Raw genomic sequence first — 22,162 nt, forward strand, 5'->3', positions numbered from 1 at the left:
CACTGCCGAGCCCCCTTTGGTGCCCGGCAATGACGATTTGCAATGCCTGGAGATGGCATAGGAAAGGAGCGGTGTACAACAAGTACACATACATTCAAAGTACACCGCCCCATGCCAAATAATTAAATATGCTGCAGCGCGGCATTGCCGGGGCGCCTCTGGCGCCCGGCAATACCGCAGTGCAGCTAATTAAGGCTGCATTGGGAGGGAGAGGTGTACACTAATTGATTGATTAATTGTATAATTAAAATCAATAAAAGATTATCACAAAATATTTTCATAATCAATTGGCTAATCGCATAACTAAACCACTAGTGCTTCATCCGAAGATGTATCTTTTAGAAATTTAATTAAATAAGTCATTTATAAAAAATTAAATAATTAATTGATTACTCAATAAATAATTAATCGATTAATCAATAAATAATTAATAGATGAAATGATTAATCAATAAATCAAAAATATCCTTGATAGCCACATCACTTGGTCACTCATGTCCAAATATTAGCTTCCCAGCTAAAAAGGTGCCTGAGATATTGGCCAAATGAGAAAGAAAATAAATAAATGATTAATAATGAAAATAAATAAATAATAATCATAAAAAAATTAAATTATTAATCAATTTGGTCAGAGAACACATAAACTACCACTATTTCATCAGAATCTGTAACTTTAAAAAAAAATTTTTTTTTGTCATTAATCGAATAATTAAATAATTAATCGATTAATTGATTAATTAATAAATCAAAAATATCCTTTGCAGCCAAATCACCTGGTCATTGGCATGTCCAAATATCAGCTTCCTAACTCAAAAGGTGCCTGAGTTAATGGTCAGAAGAGAAAGGAAATTTGATTAATTAAATAAGTACTTAATTAATCGCTAATAATTAAATAACTCCTCAATTTATTGATTAATCAAAAAAAAAAATACCGTTTTTGACAAAGGACTTGCTCACTATTGTGCCGAAATTTCAGCTTCCTAGCTCAAAGGATGGCTGAGATATCGTCCGGACAAACAAGAAAGAAAGAAAACAAACAAGAAAGAAACCAGAGTGAAAACTGAGTACTCTCTTTCAGCGTGCGTCACTGCCGAGCCCCCTTTGGTGCCCAGCAATGACGATTTGCAATGCCTGGAGATGGCATAGGAAAGGAGCGGTGTACAACAAACAAGAAAGAAACCAGAGTGAAAACTGAGTACTCTCTTTCAGCGTGCGTCACTGCCGAGCCCCCTTTGGTGCCCGGCAATGACGATTTGCAATGCCTGGAGATGGCATAGGAAAGGAGCGGTGTACAACAAGTACACATACATTCAAAGTACACCGCCCCCATGCCAAATAATTAAATATCCTACAGAGCGGCATTGCCGGGGCGCCTCCGGCGCCCGTCAATACCGCAGTGCAGCTCATTGAGGCTGCATTGGGAGGGAGAGGTGTACACTAATTGATTGATTAATTGTATAATTAAAATCAATAAAAGATTATCACAAAATATTTTCTTAATCAATTGGCTAATAGCATACCTAAAGCACTAGTGCTTCATCCGAAGATGTATCTTTTAGAAATTTAATTAAATAAGTCATTTATAAAAAATTAAATAATTAATTGATTACTCAATAAATAATTAATCGATTAATCAATAAAAACTTAATAGATGAAATGATTAATCAATAAATCAAAAATATCCTTGATAGCCACATCACTTGGTCACTCATGTCCAAATATTAGCTTCCCAGCTCAAAAGGTGCCTGAGATATTGGCCAAATGAGAAAGAAAATAAATAAATGATTAATAATGAAAATAAATAAATAATAATCATAAAAAAATTAAATTATTAATCAATTTGGTCAGAGAACACATAAACTACCACTATTTCATCAGAATCTGTAACTTTAAAAAAAAAAATTTTTTTGTCATTAATCGAATAATTAAATAATTAATCGATTAATTGATTAATTAATAAATCAAAAATGTCCTTTGCAGCCAAATCACCTGGTCATTGGCATGTCCAAATATCAGCTTCCTAACTCAAAAGGTGCCTGAGTTAATAATGGTCAGAAGAGAAATGAAATTTAATTAATTAAATAAGTACTTAATTAAACGCTAATAATTAAATAACTCCTCAATTAATTGATTATTCAAAAAACAAAAAATACCGTATTTGACAAAGGACTTGCTCACTACTGTGCCGAAATTTCAGCTTCCTAGCTCAAAGGATGGCTGAGATATCGTCCGGACAACCAAGAAAACAAACAAACAAGAAACCAGAGTGAAAACTGAGTACTCTCTTTCAGCGTGCGTCACTGCCGAGCCCCCTTCGGTGCCCAGCAATGACGATTTGCAATGCCTGGAGATGGCATAGGAAAGGAGCGGTGTACAACAAACAAACAAACAAGAAACCAGAGTGAAAACTGAGTACTCTCTTTCAGCGTGCGTCACTGCCGAGCCCCCTTCGGTGCCCAGCAATGACGATTTGCAATGCCTGGAGATGGCATAGGAAAGGAGCGGTGTACAACAAGTACACATACATTCAAAGTACACCGCCCCATGCCAAATAATTAAATATCCTACAGAGCGGCATTGCCGGGGCGCCTCCGGCGCCCGTCAATACCGCAGTGCAGCTCATTGAGGCTGCATTGGGAGGGAGAGGTGTACACTAATTGATTGATTAATTGTATAATTAAAATCAATAAAAGATTATCACAAAATATTTTCATAATCAATTGGCTAATCGCATAACTAAACCAGTAGTGCTTCATCCGAAGATGTATCTTTTAGAAATTTAATTAAGTAAGTCATTTATAAAAAATTAAATAATTAATTGATTACTCAATAAATAATTAATCGATTAATCAATAAATACTTAATAGATGAAATGATTAATCAATAAATCAAAAATATCCTTGATAGCCACATCACTTGGTCACTCATGTCCAAATATTAGCTTCCCAGCTCAAAAGGTGCCTGAGATATTGGCCAAATGAGAAAGAAAATAAATAAATGATTAATAATGAAAATAAATAAATAATAATCATAAAAAAATTAAATTATTAATCAATTTGGTCAGAGAACACATAAACTACCACTATTTCATCAGAATCTGTAACTTAAAAAAAAAAAAATTTTTTGTCATTAATCGAATAATTAAATAATTAATCGATTAATTGATTAATTAATAAATCAAAAATATCCTTTGCAGCCAAATCACCTGGTCATTGGCATGTCCAAATATCAGCTTCCTAACTCAAAAGGTGCCTGAGTTAATAATGGTCAGAAGATAAATGAAATTTAATTAATTAAATAAGTACTTAATTAAACGCTAATAATTAAATAACTCCTCAATTAATTGATTATTCAAAAAACAAAAAATACCGTATTTGACAAAGGACTTGCTCACTACTGTGCCGAAATTTCAGCTTCCTAGCTCAAAGGATGGCTGAGATATCGTCCGGGCAAACAAGAAAACAAGAAAACAAACAAGAAACCAGAGTGAAAACTGAGTACTCTCTTTCAGCGTGCGTCACTGCCGAGCCCCCTTCGGTGCCCGGCAATGACGATTTGCAATGCCTGGAGGTGGCATAGGAAAGGAGCGGTGTACAACAAGAAAACAACCAAGAAAACAAACAAACAAGAAACCAGAGTGAAAACTGAGTACTCTCTTTCAGCGTGCGTCACTGCCGAGCCCCCTTCGGTGCCCAGCAATGACGATTTGCAATGCCTGGAGATGGCATAGGAAAGGAGCGGTGTACAACAAGAAAACAACCAAGAAAACAAACAAACAAGAAACCAGAGTGAAAACTGAGTACTCTCTTTCAGCGTGCGTCACTGCCGAGCCCCCTTCGGTGCCCAGCAATGACGATTTGCAATGCCTGGAGATGGCATAGGAAAGGAGCGGTGTACAAAAACAAGAAAGCAAGAAACCAGAGTGAAAACTGAGTACTCTCTTTCAGCGTGCGTCACTGCCGAGCCCCCTTTGGTGCCCGGCAATGACGATTTGCAATGCCTGGAGATGGCATAGGAAAGGAGCGGTGTACAATTATGATTGTTGGGCTGGTGAGTCTTTCAGTACTGTACTGAACCCCCCCCCCCCCTGTCCCTTCTGAGTCTACCAGTTACATTGAAAAAACAAAATGTGGTTGTGATCAGGTCGGTTCGTGGTCAATATTGTAGGATGTTTTGTATGACAGATCAATACCTGACCATCCCGGGCATATGTTCGTGCTCTCTCCAGTGCAGCCTCAAGCTTTGCTTCCACCGGAGAGACCACTCCAGGGGGCGCACGCACAGCCCGTCTCCTTGGTGCAACTGTCTTAACCTTCGAACCTGCTGATGTCCGTCCCTCGCTCATCTGTCCACTGTCTGTCCTGCAGTAAATGGGGTAAGGGGAAAGTAGATCCAGTATTTGCATGATAACATCCCACGTGACGATTAAAGACGTGATTTCAGGTTCAGAATGAAAAGCTTAGCGAATGTGTGTGGGAGTTGTCGATTTAGAGGGTTTGAGAGAGGTGGACCGGATCTTGTCGAGGAACACCCAGATCTTTGGAGAGTTTGGGGGACGTGGACATCATTATTGATTATTAGAGCATGGGGAAGAGAGGGAGTAATAATGGAAGGTTGTGGATGGATTATGCACGCCCGAACACCCGATGTGAGCAGATGGGAAGGTCATGGAGATGGGAGCGAGGGGATCATCCAACATAGGTCTAATCTTAACGTCTCGACGAAACTACCAGGCCGTTCCGTGAGGTCCGACCTACCCGCTCGCCGCTTCCTGCTCCGTAGAGATAGCCGACGGCTCGGATCTGCTTTCATCCTCTTCTTCCGCTTCCATGCCTCCGTGCAATTCTACCCTACATCCAGAACTGCCCATCTGAATTGTCTTCCATTGGTACTGTAATGGAGAATGGAGAGGGGGCGGTAAAGGGAGGGGCTGTCACAACACGGCCTTGTTACCATGGGATGGCATGGTTGCTGCGCAAGAAACATTCGCAAACTCCTCAAAGATCCCTCGTGACGATGAACCCTCCCCTCAAACTGGAATGAACTACCTCCCCCAAGGTCTGTGTGCATGTGCAAGCTTTGGACGTCATTTGTGACCTTTATGATAAATCTCCAAAATTATATTAAACTACAACGGCACTCAGTAGAGAGCATACCTCCACCTGGTTGCCCATACCACTCAATGGTGAAGAATCAATTAAAAATTATACCAGCTGGATCCAGATCCGGATCTTCACCAAAATTGAATCGATTCTTCCTTGTCACACACACACCCTGCCCAACAAGTTTCGTCCAAATCCGTCCATAACTTTTTGAGATATCCTGCTATGTATAGTTTTTGGTCCCTATCTCCCAAAGGTGAAGAATCACTTAAAAATTAAATAATTCTCATATCCGATTCCATATTCAGATCTTCACCAAAGTCGAATCGAATCGTCCTTGTCACACACCCAACCTGCCCAACCAAGTTTTGTCCAAATCCGTCCACACCTTTTTGAGATATCCTGCTATGTATAGTTTTTGGCCCCATCCTCCAATGGTGAAGAATCACTTGAAAAATTCTACTAGCCGGATCCGAATCCGGATCTTCAACAAAATCGAAACATTTCGTCCTTGTCATATAGGCTACATCTCTGCCAAATTTCGTCCGAATCCGTCCACAACCTTTAGAGATATTTTGTTCACAGCCAAACGGACAGACAGGGGTGAAAACATATGTTAAATGTTGTGTTTGTGTGCTTCCTCCCCTTCCTCCCCTTCTCTCCCCATCTTGTCGACCGCTCCCCTTTTTATATACTTTGTTTGCTTGTTTGTTTGATTTGTTTGTTTGATAAATGTTAGCTCTTTCACGAGCCTCGACTCTGTATACAAAAAAAAAAAAAAAAAAACATTTGGTGGCGGACATAATTACCCTTTTATGGAAAATGTTTTTCGAGTTTATTTTATCCTCAAAAATACACCGGAGTGAACACACTTTTCACAGTTTTTTAAGTGATTCTTCACCATTTAAGAGATGGGGCCAAAAATGATATAGGGCATGATATTTTAAAAGGTTGTGGACGAATGAACCCGGTGTTTAAAGATTGGCCTTTAAAACCTACCCTTACGAAGAGGCACGGGCGGATCCAGGGGGGGGGGTGCGCACCCCCCCCCCCCCCTTCGATCCAGGATGAGGGTGCAGGCGGTGCGAATCTGCTGAACTGTTGGACCAGGGAAGAACACAAGGAACTGCAGAAACCTCCAAGAACGCACGAAATGCCGTTTCTGACGATCAATTTTTTTAAAATTTCCTGGGGGAGGACCCCCAGGGCCAGACCCCCTTTATCCCCTCCCCCCAGCGCTATACTTTCATGCACCCCCCCCCCCCGTCTTGAAATTCCTGGATCCGCTCCTGAGAGGGACAGACATCTGTACAAACACACAAACTGACTGTGTTTTATATGGTAGATAAAATTACGGGAGAGAACACGAAAGGAATGTACATACTTTCACGAAGAAGTACCGATATTTATGTATATATACACTTTACCCTCTGCAGGGGCGGATTCAGGGTGGGAGTCACAACCGGCCCTCGCCCGCCTCTAACTCCTCCCCTGGTTCCTGCCAAAAGGTTAGCTCTGTTTGTGCTCTGTCCCCCAAATATTCCTACAGGACGCACAAGATCTGCCAGCAAACCTCTTCTGGTGAAACTGCCAAAATCAAGACTCTCTCTGCTCACCTTCACTCCTTCATTCCTCTTTTCTCCTGCCTCTGGAACAAACTCCCTCACTCTCTTCAATCCCACTCCTCCCTCCAGGTATTTAAAACAGCTGTTCACCACCATCTCTTATCTTCCCCCATCCAAAACCGTGATCTTTTCTATCCCCGTTAATTCAACCAAAATCCACTTTTTTGAAATGCCGACTTCTTTCCTGGAAGTCCTAGCAGTGTCCATGTGTTTTTTTTTTGTTTTTTTTTTTTACCTCTCCCACCCCCCCCCCCCCAACCCCACTCCCAAGCCTCCTCCCCCCAAGCCCTCTCCCTCCCACAGATCTCCCAATGTCCCTGCTCTCAAATGGTGTGCTTGTGTGCTTCCCTCTCTCTCTCCATCTTGTCTCCCCTCCCTTGATCATATGTTTTATATGTCAGTTTGTCTTTTTGTGATCAATGCTCTTACACGCTCTTACACGCGCCTCGATTTTGTATATAAAAAAATAAAAAAAGTGCCCGTCTGTCTGTCTGTCCATCCGTCCGTTCACTTTTTGCTATTTTTGCTACTCCTCCCTCATACCAGGCAGATTGTTCTGAAAGTTGACACATGAATACAAGGCAGTAGCCCGCTCAATCACCCGGACATTAATTTTTCGATTTCGGATCAGGAGTCCTCCCAGGGAATCAGGGGCGGTTCCCCCAAATCCGTAGAGGTCTGAACTACAACCCAAGAGATGACCGTCAGCCCACTTGGGGCTAATTTAGCTCACATGGAATGTAGTTCCGGGGAGCTTATGGGATGGTGCGTTGTCCGTCCTCCAGTCAGTCCGTAAACAATTGCAACTTCTTATTTGAAACTGCTGATGGGATTGTGACCAAACTTGGCAAAAATGATCTTTGGTTTGCTGCAACTCAAGTTTGTTTCTGGCATTAAAAGAATGGGGGTCAAAGTGGGTCCAGGTTTGACCCCCGAGAGTAAAACTACACATACAATTCCGATAAAACTTGACAATAACGTTCCACTCATCAGTTGTGATGCACCAACGTTTGTTCACGACATTTAAAGCATCGGGGTTTAAGGGGGTGTACGGAGATGGAGGGTTGTTCTTGCCCCCCAAAATTCTTTGCCCGCTTCTCCGAAACTACACACACCGATTTCAACGAAACTTGACGACGACATTCATCACCCTCCTGAGTATCATTATTCTACCAGGTGAGCGCCCAGGGGTATTGCTTTGATTCTTGTTACCCTCGCCTGAGGAGAGGGTATTGCATTTGAGTCCGTTTGTTTGTCTGTCTGTCTGTCTGTTTGTCCGCACAGAATAAATATGATTTTTCTCTGCAACCGTTGGTCCGATTTACAGGAAATTTTCACCATAGGTGCAACTCCACCTGTATAAATTTTTTATGATAATTATAACGTCAAAGGTCACGTTGTTCGGCCGCCATCTTGAAAAAAAGCGAAAAACTTTGCACCTCTATATCTCCGAATGCGATGAATAGAAAAAATTGAGACATGGCTCATTGTAAAGAACTCTCCATGGCGAATAAAATATGTTAATGATGATGTCATAGGTTCCTCCATTATGACGTCATAATTCGACAGGTACAAAACTTCTACCGATCAAGATGAAATTTATTGAGCATAATCTAGGAATAAATTAGTTTAGAAAAAAAAAATGATGACGTCATCGGTCACGTGGTTCGGCCGCCATATTTGTTTTAACACAAAAGCCTTAAAAACCACTGAAAATACATCCTGGCGAAGGTTTGCAATTTCTGATTGCTCTTTCTTGTTTCATATGTATCAACGTGTATAAAACCAAAGATGTGGTCTCGGAATGTGGTATCTCCCGGTATTCCTCAGACCACAGCTGATGTTGACCGCAGCGTTTTTCATGGAACCGATTTGTACAATTCAGTTTGTTCCCATTGTGGATACTTGATGAACGAATTATGGGAATCATTGATTTGTTATAGGAGATGCTTCTTTACTCCTGACCATTAATGAACCAGGAAATCGATTGGTATTGAAGGAGCTGGGGCTCCCACGTCGATCGGAAGCATGGACGCGACAAAAAGCTGGAATTCATCCGAGTTGCTTTATTCAAACCAAACACTCAGGCACTCTGAAAAGCCCGTTTATCGGGCAGCAATATATATACATATTCTCCAGGAGCGTTTGCCCAGGAAAGGCGAGAGGGGGCGTGGCCCAGCGTCCTGGCTGCGGCCTGGCAAGTTGAGGGCGAGCCTGCCCGGGCATGCCCGGGCATGCCCGGGCGTCCCGACCGAGGCCTGGCAAGTTGAGCGCGGGCCTGCCCGGGCTTCCTGGACGAGCCCGGCATGGTGATCGCTCCGCGTCCTTGATAGGTGCAAGGCGATTGTGAAAACCCAGCGGTAGCCGCTACACACGTCCCCCCAGAATCGACTTGCACCGGCAGGGTCAATTTGAGGGGGGTCCTGATGACCCGGCCGAAGCGACCCCTGGCGGGTCGTGGGAGGGGGTCCGGTGTGGTGGTGGGCGGTCGAGTGGGGGGCACCGTGGACGGGGGGTGGCCTCGCCGTGGCGGAAGGGCCACCCGTGGTGGGTGGTCGACGTCCACGTGCGCCGGCTTGAGGCGGTCCACCACAATCCGGTCCGACCTGCCGCCGATGTCGATGACGAACGACTTGTCGTCCCGTCGCAGCACCCGGAAGGGCCCGTCGTACGGCGGCCGGAGTGGCCCCCGATGTGCGTCGTGACGCACAAAAACATACTCCGCTGTGCGAAGTGCTGGGGGGACGTAGGACTGGGGGTCACCGTGGTGGGATGTTGGCACGGGGGCAAACCGTCGGGCGGCCTCCTGGAGGTCCGAGCGCTGGTGAGCTGCGGACCAGGGACTGGTAGCGTCGGGCACGAATTCGCCCGGGACGCGTAGCGCCTGGCCATAGACAAGCTCGGCGGTGGATGCCTGGAGGTCCTCCTTGGGGGCCGTGCGGAGGCCCAAAAGGACCCACAGCAGCCGGTCGGCCCAACCGCCGTCTTGAAGGCCGGCCATGAGCGCGGCCTTCATGGAGCGGTGGAATCGCTTGCACAACCCGTTTGCTTGGGGGTGGTAGGCCGTAGTACGGTGGAGCTTGACCCCCAGGTTGCGGGCGACCGCGCCCCACAGCTCGGAGGTGAACTGTGGTCCGCGGTCTGACGAGATGTCCGCCGGTGCGCCGAAGCGGGCGACCCAGGTGGCGATGAAAGCCTGCGCCATGTCGGCGGTGGTGGTGGAGACGAGGGGAACGGCCTCCGGCCACCTGGTGGTCCTGTCCACCATGGTGAGCAGGTGTGTGAACCCCCGTGACGGGGGGAGGGGGCCCACCAGATCCACGTTGACGTGGTCGAAACGTCGTTCGGGCACGGTGAAAGGTGCCAGCGGGGCCTGGGTGTGTCGGTGGACCTTGGCCCGTTGGCAGGCCGTGCAGGTGCTGGTCCAATCGCGGACGTCCCGACGAAGGCCGTGCCAGACGAATCGCGCCGACACCAGCTTCTGGGAAGCTTTCCGGCCCGGGTGGGAAAGGCCGTGGAGGGAGGCGAAGATGCGGCGTTGCCAGGTGACGGGCACGATGGGGCGAGGCTGGCCTTGGGAGACGTCGCAGAGCAGGACAGTGTCCGCGAAGGGGATGTCGGCCAGGCGGAGGCCCGTGTCCGCCGCCCGGAGGGCTTGCACCGTGGTGTCGGTGGTTTGGTCCGCCGCCATAAGCGCAAAGTCCACGCCCAGGTGGACCGCGTTCGCGCTGGCCCGGGAAAGACAGTCGGCCACGGCGTTGTTTCTGCCGGCGACGTGCCGGATGTCAGTGGTAAACTCCGACACGGCGGAGAGGTGGCGCTGTTGGCGGGCCGACCACGGCTCCATGACCTTGGCCATGGCGTAAACCAACGGCTTGTGGTCGACGAACGCCGTGAAAGGTCGGCCCTCCAGGAGGTGGTGGAAATGGCGGATGGCCAGGTGTAGACCGAGGAGCTCCCGGTCAAACGTGCTGTATTTGAGCTCGTTCGGCCGGAGCTGCCGGCTGAAAAAAGCGAGTGGCTGCCAAACCCCGTTCACCCATTGCTCATGTACGGCGCCCACCGCGTAGTCGGAGGCATCCGTGGTGAGGGCGATGGGAGCGTTGAGCACCGGGTGAGCGAGCAGTGTTGCTTCGGCGAGGGCCCGCTTTGAGCTTTGGAAGGCCGCATCCATTGCTGCGGACCAGGCGATGTCGTGCTTGGCCGGCTTGCCCCGGAGGGCTTCGTAGAGGGGCCGCATGAGTTGAGCAGCGCGGGGCACGAAGCGGTGATAAAAATTCACCATTCCCAGGAATTCCTGCAGGGCCTTTATGGTGCGAGGACGCGGGAACGTGGTGATGGCCTCGACCTTGGTTGGCAGCGGCACGGCCCCGTTCTTGGTGATGTGGTGGCCCAAAAAATCAACGGCCGTCGTGCCGAAGTGGCATTTGGCCGGGTTGACGATGAGGCCGTGCTCGCTGAGGCGCCCGAACAGTGTTCGGAGGTGGAGGAGGTGCTCGGCCCGGGACGTGCTGGCGACGAGGATGTCGTCCAGGTAAACGAAAAGGAACGGCAGGTCACGCAGCACGCCGTCCATCAAGCGCTGGAACGCCTGAGCCGCGTTCTTGAGACCAAACGGCATCCGCAAGAATTCGAATAAGCCGAACGGCGTGATGACTGCCGTTTTAGGGACGTCGGCCGCCCTGACAGGTACCTGGTGATATCCCCGTATGAGATCAATTTTCGAAAAAATGACCCGTCCCGCCAGATGGGCGGAGAAGTCTTGGATATGCGGGATCGGGTACCTGTCGGGGGTGGTCGCGTCATTGAGATGGCGGTAGTCGCCACACGGGCGCCATCCACCCCCCGGCTTTGGCACGATGTGCAGTGGCGAGGCCCACGCGCTATCGGAGCGCCGCATGATGCCGAGGTGCTCCAACGCGTCGAATTCGGCCTTCGCCACGGCGAGCTTGGCTGGGTCGAGGCGGCGGGCCCTGGCATAGACCGGCGGGCCCGTGGTTGGTATGTGGTGCTCGATCCCATGCCGTACTGCGACGGCCGAAAACGTCGGCCGCGTGAGGGCCGGGAACTCCGTGAGCAGGCGAGCAAACTCGTTCGCCGCCGGGACGGCGCATGCCAGCTCGGTCGGCGCAGAGCTGCTCAATGTGCATACCAGGGAGCTGAAGGTTTCGGCGTTGATTAAACGACGCCGTTGGACGTCCACCAGCAGTCCGTGTGCGCAGAGGAAGTCGGCGCCTAGCAGAGCCATGGGCACGTTTGTGGTTACAAACGTCCAAGCAAAGCGTTGGCCGCTGAAGCAGAGGGTGACGTTGCACGGGCCGAAGGTGCGGATGGTCGATCCGTTGGCTGCAACCAAGGAGGGGCCGCAAACCGCGGATTGCCTGTCCTGGTCAGAGGCGGGTATGACGCTCAGTTGGGCGCCGGTGTCGCACAGGAAGCGCCGTCCGGACGCTTTATCCGTGATGAACAGTAAGTTGCCCATGTGGCCGGCGCTCATGGCTGGTAATGAACGCCGGCCCGGCCGTTTCCCGGCCTGCCGAAGGTGCACGGGGGTCGGCACGTCCGGGCCTTCTGTCCGAACCTGGCATGATAGTAACACCACGCTTGGTCAGGTGGAGGCCCCGGTCGTCGTGCTGGAGGTGGTCGGCTCGGTGTAGCAGCCGCCAATTGCGTCGGCAGTTCGGTCGTCGACCGTGCCGGGCGCTCAGGCGCCATGGGTGTTGCGTCGGACGGCGGTGGGTCCCATGTCGCCGCTGCGATGCGCTGACCTGCGGCGGAGATCTTGTCGGCTTCTCTGGCAAGGGCCCCGGGATCTGTGATCGTCGTGCTTGCCAGGGCGAGGCATACCGGGTTAGGCAGCTGACGGAGGAACAGCTCCCGGAACAGGAATGCCGGAGAGTGCTCGCCGAGCAGTGAAAGCATGTAGTCCATTCGCTCGGAAGGGCGCGTGTCGCCGAGCTCGGGCAGGTCGAGCAGGCGCCGTGCGCGTTCCGCCGATGGGAGGACGAAAGCGTCGAGGAGAAGCTTCTTAATCGCGCCGTATTTGTCAGCGGCTGGCGGGCTCTCGAGGAGGCTCAGGGCGCGGGCCGCGGTGGCCGAACCGAGCGCTGCTACCACATGGTGGAAGCGGGTGTCGTCGGCCGTGATGCCTCGCAGGGCGAACAGGGAATCCACCTGTGCGAACCAAACCACCGCGTGAGCCTCCCAGAAGGTAGGCAGTTTAAGGGCGACTGCCGTGTCCATGTCGGTAGGTCACCAATGAAGGAGCTGGGGCTCCCACGTCGATCGGAAGAATGGACGCGACAAAAAGCTGGAATTCATCCGAGTTGCTTTATTCAAACCAAACACTCAGGCACTCTGAAAAGCCCGTTTATCGGGCAGCAATATATATACATATTATCCAGGAGCGTTTGCCCAGGAAAGGCGAGAGGGGGCGTGGCCCAGCGTCCTGGCTGCGGCCTGGCAAGTTGAGGGCGAGCCTGCCCCGGCATGCCCGGGCATGCCCGGGCGTCCCGACCGAGGCCTGGCAAGTTGAGCGCGGGCCTGCCCGGGCGTCCTGGACGAGCCCGGCATGGTGATCGCTCCGCGTCCTTGATAGGTGCAAGGCGATTGTGAAAACCCAGCGGTAGCCGCTACAATATCCCAAATACCAAATAATCCAGTATCCCTATCATTCTGGTTGAATTCGGCCCTCACTCAGTCTGTGTTTTCAAAATCTACATCACCTTGAATTATTTATTTATATACACTTTACCATAATCCTCAAGATCGCCAAATCTGTCTCTAACACACTAGGTTTCTTCTGCAGAACTCGCAAATACAGTATAGCATGTACTTCGAACTTCCATCACTTTCTCACCATCTACAAATCCCAAGCCACACTCACCGGTGATGGAATACTGCTCTCAGGTCTGGGCAGGTGCTCATCCGTCACCCAACGGTATCCTGCATCAAATCCAGGATGAGGTTGTCCCTTGTCCAACTGATTAACGATCCTACTTTATCGAGCAATCTATAACCGCTGGTCCGCGCACTGCAACACTCTTTTACCAATACTACCACAATGAGTGCGGCGTCAAACTCTCCGTTTGTGTCCCTCCTCTTCTTCAGCCCATTCGTAACACCTGTTCAGCTTATATACTCGTCAACCTTTCTGCGTCACCCTCCCCCTAAGCCTCTATTTGAAGTAGTTTCCCCAGCAGAGTTCGCAACATCTATAAACTTCAACAATTAAAGTCACGAATCAATCGTCTTGATCTCATTTCCCCAACTCTCTTTGCTTTTATTTAATTATAACATTTCCCCAACTCTCTTTGCTTTTATTTAATTATAACATTTCCCCAACTCTCTTTGCTTTTATTTAATTATAACATTTCCCCAACTCTCCTTGCTTTTATTTAAGTATAAGATTTCCCCAACTCTCTTTGCTTTTATTTAATTATAACATTTCCCCAACTCTCTTTGCTTTTATTTAATTATAACATTTCCCCAACTCTCTTTGCTTTTATTTAAGTCTAACATTTCCCCAACTCTCTTTGCTTTTATTTAATTATAACATTTCCCCAACTCTCTTTGCTTTTATTTAAGTATAACATTTCCCCAACTCTCTTTGCTTTTATTTAATTATAACGTTTCCCCAACTCTCTTTGCTTTTATTTAATTATAACATTTCCCCAACTCTCTTTGCTTTTATTTAAGTATAAGATTTCCCCAACTCTCTTTGCTTTTATTTAATTATAACGTTTCCCCAACTCTCTTTTGCTTTTATTTAATTATAACGTTTCCCCAACTCTCTTTGCTTTTTATTTAATTATAACGTTTCCCCAACTCTCTTTGCTTTTATTTAATTATAACGTTTCCCCAACTCTCTTTGCTTTTATTTAATTATAACGTTTCCCCAACTCTCTTTGCTTTTATTTAATTATAACGTTTCCCCAACTCTCTTTGCTTTTATTTAAGTATAACATTTCCCCAACTCTCCTTGCTTTTATTTAAGTATAACATTTCCCCAACTCTCTTTGCTTTTATTTTAGTATAACATTTCCCCAACTCTGTTTGCTTTTATTTAAGTATAACATTTCCCCAACTCTCTTTGCTTTTATTTAAGTATAACATTTCCCCAACTCTCTTTGCTTTTATTTAATTATAACATTTCCCCAACTCTCTTTGCTTTTATTTAAGTATAACATTTCCCCAACTCTCTTTGCTTTTATTTAATTATAACATTTCCCCAACTCTCTTTGCTTTTATTTAATTATAACATTTCCCCAACTCTCCTTGCTTTTATTTAAGTATAACATTTCCCCAACTCTCTTTGCTTTTATTTAAGTATAACATTTCCCCAACTCTCTTTGCTTTTATTTAATTATAACATTTCCCCAACTCTCTTTGCTTTTATTTAAGTATAACATTTCCCCAACTCTCTTTGCTTTTATTTAATTATAACATTTCCCCAACTCTCTTTGCTTTTATTTAATTATAACATTTCCCCAACTCTCCTTGCTTTTATTTAAGTATAACATTTCCCCAACTCTCTTTGCTTTTATTTAAGTATAACATTTCCCCAACTCTCTTTGCTTTTATTTAAGTATAACATTTCCCCAACTCTCTTTGCTTTTATTTAAGTATAACATTTCCCCAACTCTCTTTGCTTTTATTTAAGTATAACATTTCCCCAACTCTCTTTGCTTTTATTTAAGTATAACATTTCCCCAACTCTCTTTGCTTTTATTTAATTATAACATTTCCCCAACTCTCTTTGCTTTTATTTAATTATACCATTTCCCCAACTCTCTTTGCTTTTATTTAATTATAACATTTCCCCAACTCTCTTTGCTTTTATTTAAGTATAACATTTCCCCAACTCTGTTTGCTTTTATTTAATTATAACGTTTCCCCAACTCTCTTTGCTTTTATTTAATTATAACATTTCCCCAACTCTCTTTGCTTTTATTTAAGTATAACATTTCCCCAACTCTCTTTGCTTTTATTTAATTATAACATTTCCCCAACTCTCTTTGCTTTTATTTAATTATAACATTTCCCCAACTCTCTTTGCTTTTATTTAAGTATAACATTTCCCTAACTCTCTTTGCTTTTATTTAATTATAACATTTCCCCAACTCTCTTTGCTTTTATTTAAGTATAACATTTCCCCAACTCTCCTTGCTTTTATTTAAGTATAACGTTTCCCCAACTCTCTTTGCTTTTATTTAATTATAACATTTCCCCAACTCTCTTTGCTTTTATTTAATTATAACATTTCCCCAACTCTCCTTGCTTTTATTTAAGTGTAACGTTTCCCCAACTCTCCTTGCTTTTATTTAAGTATAACGTTTCCCCAACTCTCCTTGCTTTTATTTAATTATAACGTTTCCCCAACTCTCCTTGCTTTTATTTAAGTATAAGATTTCCCCAACTCTCTTTGCTTTTATTTAATTATAACGTTTCCCCAACTCTCTTTGCTTTTATTTAAGTATAATGTTTCCCCAACTCTCCTTGCTTTTATTTAATTATAACGTTTCCCCAACTCTCCTTGCTTTTATTTAAGTATAACATTTCCCCAACTCTCTTTGCTTTTATTTAATTATAACGTTTCCCCAACTCTCTTTGCTTTTATTTAAGTATAACGTTTCCCCAACTCTCCTTGCTTTTATTTAAGTATAACGTTTCCCCAACTCTCTTTGCTTTTATTTAAGTATAACGTTTCCCCAACTCTCTTTGCTTTTATTTAAGTATAACATTTCCCCAACTCTCTTTGCTTTTATTTAAGTATAACATTTCCCCAACTCTCCTTGCTTTTATTTAAGTATAATGTTTCCCCAACTCTCCTTGCTTTTATTTAAGTATAACATTTCCCCAACTCTCCTTGCTTTTATTTAAGTATAACGTTTCCCCAACTCTCCTTGCTTTTATTTAAGTATAACATTTCCCCAACTCTTTTTGCTTTTATTTAAGTATAACGTTTCCCCAACTCTCCTTGCTTTTATTTAAGTATAACGTTTCCCCAACCCTACTTGCTTTTATTTAAGTATAACGTTTCCCCAACTCTCCTTGCTTTTATTTAAGTATAACGTTTCCCCAACTCTCCTTGCTTTTATTTAAGTATAACATTTCCCCAACTCTCCTTGCTTTTATTTAATTATAACATTTCCCCAACTCTCCTTGCTTTTATTTAAGTATAACGTTTCCCCAACTCTCTTTGCTTTTATTTAATTATAACATTTCCCCAACTCTGTTTGCTTTTATTTAAGTATAACATTTCCCCAACTCTCTTTGCTTTTATTTAAGTATAACGTTTCCCCAACTCTCTTTGCTTTTATTTTAGTATAACATTTCCCCAACTCTCTTTGCTTTTATTTAAGTATAACATTTCCCCAACTCTCCTTGCTTTTATTTAAGTATACACAAAGAATTAAGTTAAGCACCCCTACACAACGAATTAAGGTAAGCACCCCCTAATATATATTATTTGTGTACATGTATACATTGGCATATATTCTAAGGTATGTGAGATCAAATAATGATTGGTATGACATTAGCAATTATCCATTGATGAAATGCAGATGAGTGCACTCATCTGTGACGCCCATCGCTCGTGCAGCACGATCACGTGGGTCCTACACACGTTATTGACGCAAAGATCGCTAGAGGTCTTCTCAGAACAATGACTGTACGTTAGAAAACATAAACGTCATCCACACTGTCCGTGATGGACCTATAGCTCCATACTTAAATTGAGGTGAAAATATGCCTAAAATTCCCAAAAAATTTCACCTTAAATTATTCAGAATAAAATATTGAAAACGGCATGATTGTTATGTTTTTATGTGACCATAATATCACTTCTCCAGAAAATATAGCAATATCATGGGTATATTACACTGTTTTGACGACAACAAACTTGTAATGTGCGAGGTTGTAAAAAAACGGGGGGGGGGGGGGGGGGTGCTTAACTTAATTCTTTGTGTATATAACGTTTCCCCAACTCTCCTTGCTTTTATTTAAGTATAACGTTTCCCCAACTCTCCTTGCTTTTATTTAAGTATAACGTTTCCCCAACTCTCCTTGCTTTTATTTAAGTATAACATTTCCCCAACTCTCCTTGCTTTTATTTAAGTATAACGTTTCCCCAACTCTCCTTGCTTTTATTTAAGTATAACATTTCCCCAACTCTCCTTGCTTTTATTTAAGTATAACATTTCCCCAACTCTCCTTGCTTTTATTTAAGTATAACGTTTCCCCAACTCTCTTTGCTTTTATTTAAGTATAACATTTCCCCAACTCTCTTTGCTTTTATTTAAGTATAACATTTCCCCAACTCTCCTTGCTTTTATTTAAGTATAACGTTTCCCCAACTCTCTTTGCTTTTATTTAAGTATAACATTTCCCCAACTCTCCTTGCTTTTATTTAAGTATAACATTTCCCCAACTCTCTTTGCTTTTATTTAAGTATAACATTTCCCCAACTCTCCTTGCTTTTATTTAAGTATAACGTTTCCCCAACTCTCCTTGCTTTTATTTAAGTATAACATTTCCCCAACTCTCCTTGCTTTTATTTAAGTATAACGTTTCCCCAACTCTCCTTGCTTTTATTTAAGTATAACGTTTCCCCAACTCTCCTTGCTTTTATTTAAGTATAACATTTCCCCAACTCTCCTTGCTTTTATTTAATTATAACGTTTCCCCAACTCTCTTTGCTTTTATTTAAGTATAACGTTTCCCCAACTCTCCTTGCTTTTATTTAAGTATAACGTTTCCCCAACTCTCCTTGCTTTTATTTAAGTATAACGTTTCCCCAACTCTCCTTGCTTTTATTTAAGTATAACGTTTCCCCAACTCTCCTTGCTTTTATTTAAGTATAACGTTTCCCCAACTCTCTTTGCTTTTATTTAATTATAACATTTCCCCAACTCTCCTTGCTTTTATTTAAGTATAACATTTCCCCAACTCTCTTTGCTTTTATTTAATTATAACATTTCCCCAACTCTCCTTGCTTTTATTTAAGTATAACATTTCCCCAACTCTCCTTGCTTTTATTTAAGTATAACATTTCCCCAACTCTCTTTGCTTTTATTTAATTATAACATTTCCCCAACTCTCCTTGCTTTTATTTAAGTATAACATTTCCCCAACTCTCCTTGCTTTTATTTAAGTATAACGTTTCCCCAACTCTCCTTGCTTTTATTTAAGTATAACATTTCCCCAACTCTCCTTGCTTTTATTTAATTATAACGTTTCCCCAACTCTCTTTGCTTTTATTTAAGTATAACGTTTCCCCAACTCTCCTTGCTTTTATTTAAGTATAACGTTTCCCCAACTCTCCTTGCTTTTATTTAAGTATAACGTTTCCCCAACTCTCCTTGCTTTTATTTAAGTATAACGTTTCCCCAACTCTCCTTGCTTTTATTTAAGTATAACATTTCCCCAACTCTCTTTGCTTTTATTTAATTATAACATTTCCCCAACTCTCCTTGCTTTTATTTAAGTATAACATTTCCCCAACTCTCTTTGCTTTTATTTAATTATAACATTTCCCCAACTCTCCTTGCTTTTATTTAAGTATAACATTTCCCCAACTCTCCTTGCTTTTATTTAAGTATAACATTTCCCCAACTCTCCTTGCTTTTATTTAAGTATAACATTTCCCCAACTCTCTTTGCTTTTATTTAATTATAACATTTCCCCAACTCTCTTTGCTTTTATTTAATTATAACATTTCCCCAACTCTCCTTGCTTTTATTTAATTATAACATTTCCCCAATTCTCCTTGCTTTTATTTAATTATAACATTTCCCCAATTCTCCTTGCTTTTATTTAAGTATAACATTTCCCCAACTCTCTTTGCTTTTATTTAATTATAACATTTCCCCAACTCTCTTTGCTTTTATTTAAGTATAACGTTTCCCCAACTCTCTTTGCTTTTATTTAATTATAACATTTCCCCAACTCTCTTTGCTTTTATTTAAGTATAACGTTTCCCCAACTCTCTTTACTTTTATTTAAGTATAACATTTCCCCAACTCTCTTTGCTTTTATTTAAGTATAACGTTTCCCCAACTCTCTTTGCTTTTATTTAATTATAACATTTCCCCAACTCTCTTTGCTTTTATTTAATTATAACATTTCCCCAACTCTCCTTGCTTTTATTTAAGTATAACATTTCCCCAACTCTCTTTGCTTTTATTTAAGTATAACATTTCCCCAACTCTCTTTGCTTTTATTTAAGTATAACGTTTCCCCAACTCTCTTTGCTTTTATTTAATTATAACATTTCCCCAACTCTCTTTGCTTTTATTTAATTATAACATTTCCCCAACTCTCCTTGCTTTTATTTAAGTATAACATTTCCCCAACTCTCTTTGCTTTTATTTAAGTATAACATTTCCCCAACTCTCTTTGCTTTTATTTAAGTATAACGTTTCCCCAACTCTCTTTGCTTTTATTTAATTATAACATTTCCCCAACTCTCTTTGCTTTTATTTAATTATAACATTTCCCCAACTCTCTTTGCTTTTATTTAAGTATAACATTTCCCCAACTCTCCTTGCTTTTATTTAAGTATAACGTTTCCCCAACTCTCTTTGCTTTTATTTAATTATAACATTTCCCCAACTCTCTTTGCTTTTATTTAAGTATAACATTTCCCCAACTCTCTTTGCTTTTATTTAATTATAACGTTTCCCAAACTCTCTTTGCTTTTATTTAAGTATAACATTTCCCCAACTCTCCTTGTTTTTATTTAAGTATAACGTTTCCCCAACTCTCTTTGCTTTTATTTAATTATAACATTTCCCCAACTCTCTTTGCTTTTATTGAATTATAACATTTCCCCAACTCTCTTTGCTTTTATTTAATTATAACATTTCCCCAACTCTCTTTGCTTTTATTTAATTATAACATTTCCCCAACTCTCTTTGCTTTATTTAATTATAACATTTCCCCAACTCTCTTTGCTTTTGTTTAAGTATAACATTTCCCCAACTCTCTTTGCTTTTATTTAATTATAACGTTTCCCCAACTCTCTTTGCTTTTATTTAAGTATAACATTTCCCCAACTCTCTTTGCTTTTATTTAATTATAACGTTTCCCCAACTCTCTTTGCTTTTATTTAATTATAACATTTCCCCAACTCTCTTTGCTTTTATTTAAGTATAACATTTCCCCAACTCTCTTTGCTTTTATTTAAGTACAACATTTCCCCAACTCTCTTTGCTTTTATTTAAGTATAACATTTCCCCAACTCTCTTTGCTTTTATTTAAGTATAACATTTCCCCAACTCTCTTTGCTTTTATTTAATTATAACATTTCCCCAACTCTCTTTGCTTTTATTTAAGTACAACATTTCCCCAACTCTCTTTGCTTTGATTTAAGTATAACGTTTCCCCAACTCTCTTTGCTTTTATTTAATTATAACATTTCCCCAACTCTCTTTGCTTTTATTTAAGTACAACATTTCCCCAACTCTCTTTGCTTTTATTTAAGTATAACGTTTCCCCAACTCTCTTTGCTTTTATTTAATTATAACATTTCCCCAACTCTCTTTGCTTTTATTTAAGTACAACATTTCCCCAACTCTCTTTGCTTTTATTTAAGTATAACGTTTCCCCAACTCTCTTTGCTTTTATTTAAGTATAAGATTTCCCCAACTCTCTTTGCTTTTATTTAATTATAACGTTTCCCCAACTCTCTTTGCTTTAATTTAATTATAACATTTCCCCAACTCTCTTTGCTTTTATTTAAGTATAACATTTCCCCAACTCTCTTTGCTTTTATTTAAGTACAACATTTCCCCAACTCTCTTTGCTTTTATTTAAGTATAACATTTCCCCAACTCTCTTTGCTTTTATTTAATTATAACGTTTCCCCAACTCTCTTTGCTTTTATTTAATTATAACATTTCCCCAACTCTATTTGCTTTTATTTAAGTATAACATTTCCCCAACTCTCTTTGCTTTTATTTAATTATAACGTTTCCCCAACTCTCTTTGCTTTTATTTAATTATAACATTTCCCCAACTCTCTTTGCTTTTATTTAAGTACAACATTTCCCCAACTCTCTTTGCTTTTATTTAAGTATAACATTTCCCCAACTCTCTTTGCTTTTATTTAAGTATAACATTTCCCCAACTCTCTTTGCTTTTATTTAAGTATAACGTTTCCCCAACTCTCTTTGCTTTTATTTAATTATAACATTTCCCCATCTCTCTTTGCTTTTATTTAAGTACAACATTTCCCCAACTCTCTTTGCTTTTATTTAATTATAACGTTTCCCCAACTCTCTTTGCTTTTATTTAATTATAACATTTCCCCAACTCTCTTTGCTTTTATTTAAGTACAACATTTCCCCAACTCTGTTTGCTTTTATTTAATTATAACGTTTCCCCAACTCTCTTTGCTTTTATTTAAGTCTAACATTTCCCCAACTCTCTTTGC

The 22,162-nt window shown here is 42.5% G+C and overlaps 1 protein-coding gene across 1 annotated transcript in view; it reads right to left on the minus strand.

The window, feature by feature from the left end:
• LOC137421515 (tetratricopeptide repeat protein 23) overlaps window positions 1–4,967 on the minus strand; it is a 72,863-nt gene extending 67,896 nt beyond the window's left edge. The window contains exons 1-2 of the mRNA XM_068107644.2: window positions 4,757–4,967; window positions 4,192–4,360 (exon numbers count right to left, since the gene is read on the minus strand). Coding sequence (XP_067963745.2) covers window positions 4,192–4,360; window positions 4,757–4,869 — 282 coding nt within the window. The 5' untranslated portion in view covers window positions 4,870–4,967. The remainder of the gene's footprint in view (window positions 1–4,191; window positions 4,361–4,756) is intronic.
• Window positions 4,968–22,162: the final 17,195 nt, after the last annotated feature.

The sequence above is a fragment of the Myxine glutinosa genome, chromosome 2 (genome assembly GCF_964187855.1).
Source record: "Myxine glutinosa chromosome 2, kmMyxGlut1.1, whole genome shotgun sequence".
In the NCBI taxonomy this organism is placed as follows: Eukaryota; Metazoa; Chordata; class Myxini; order Myxiniformes; family Myxinidae; genus Myxine; species Myxine glutinosa.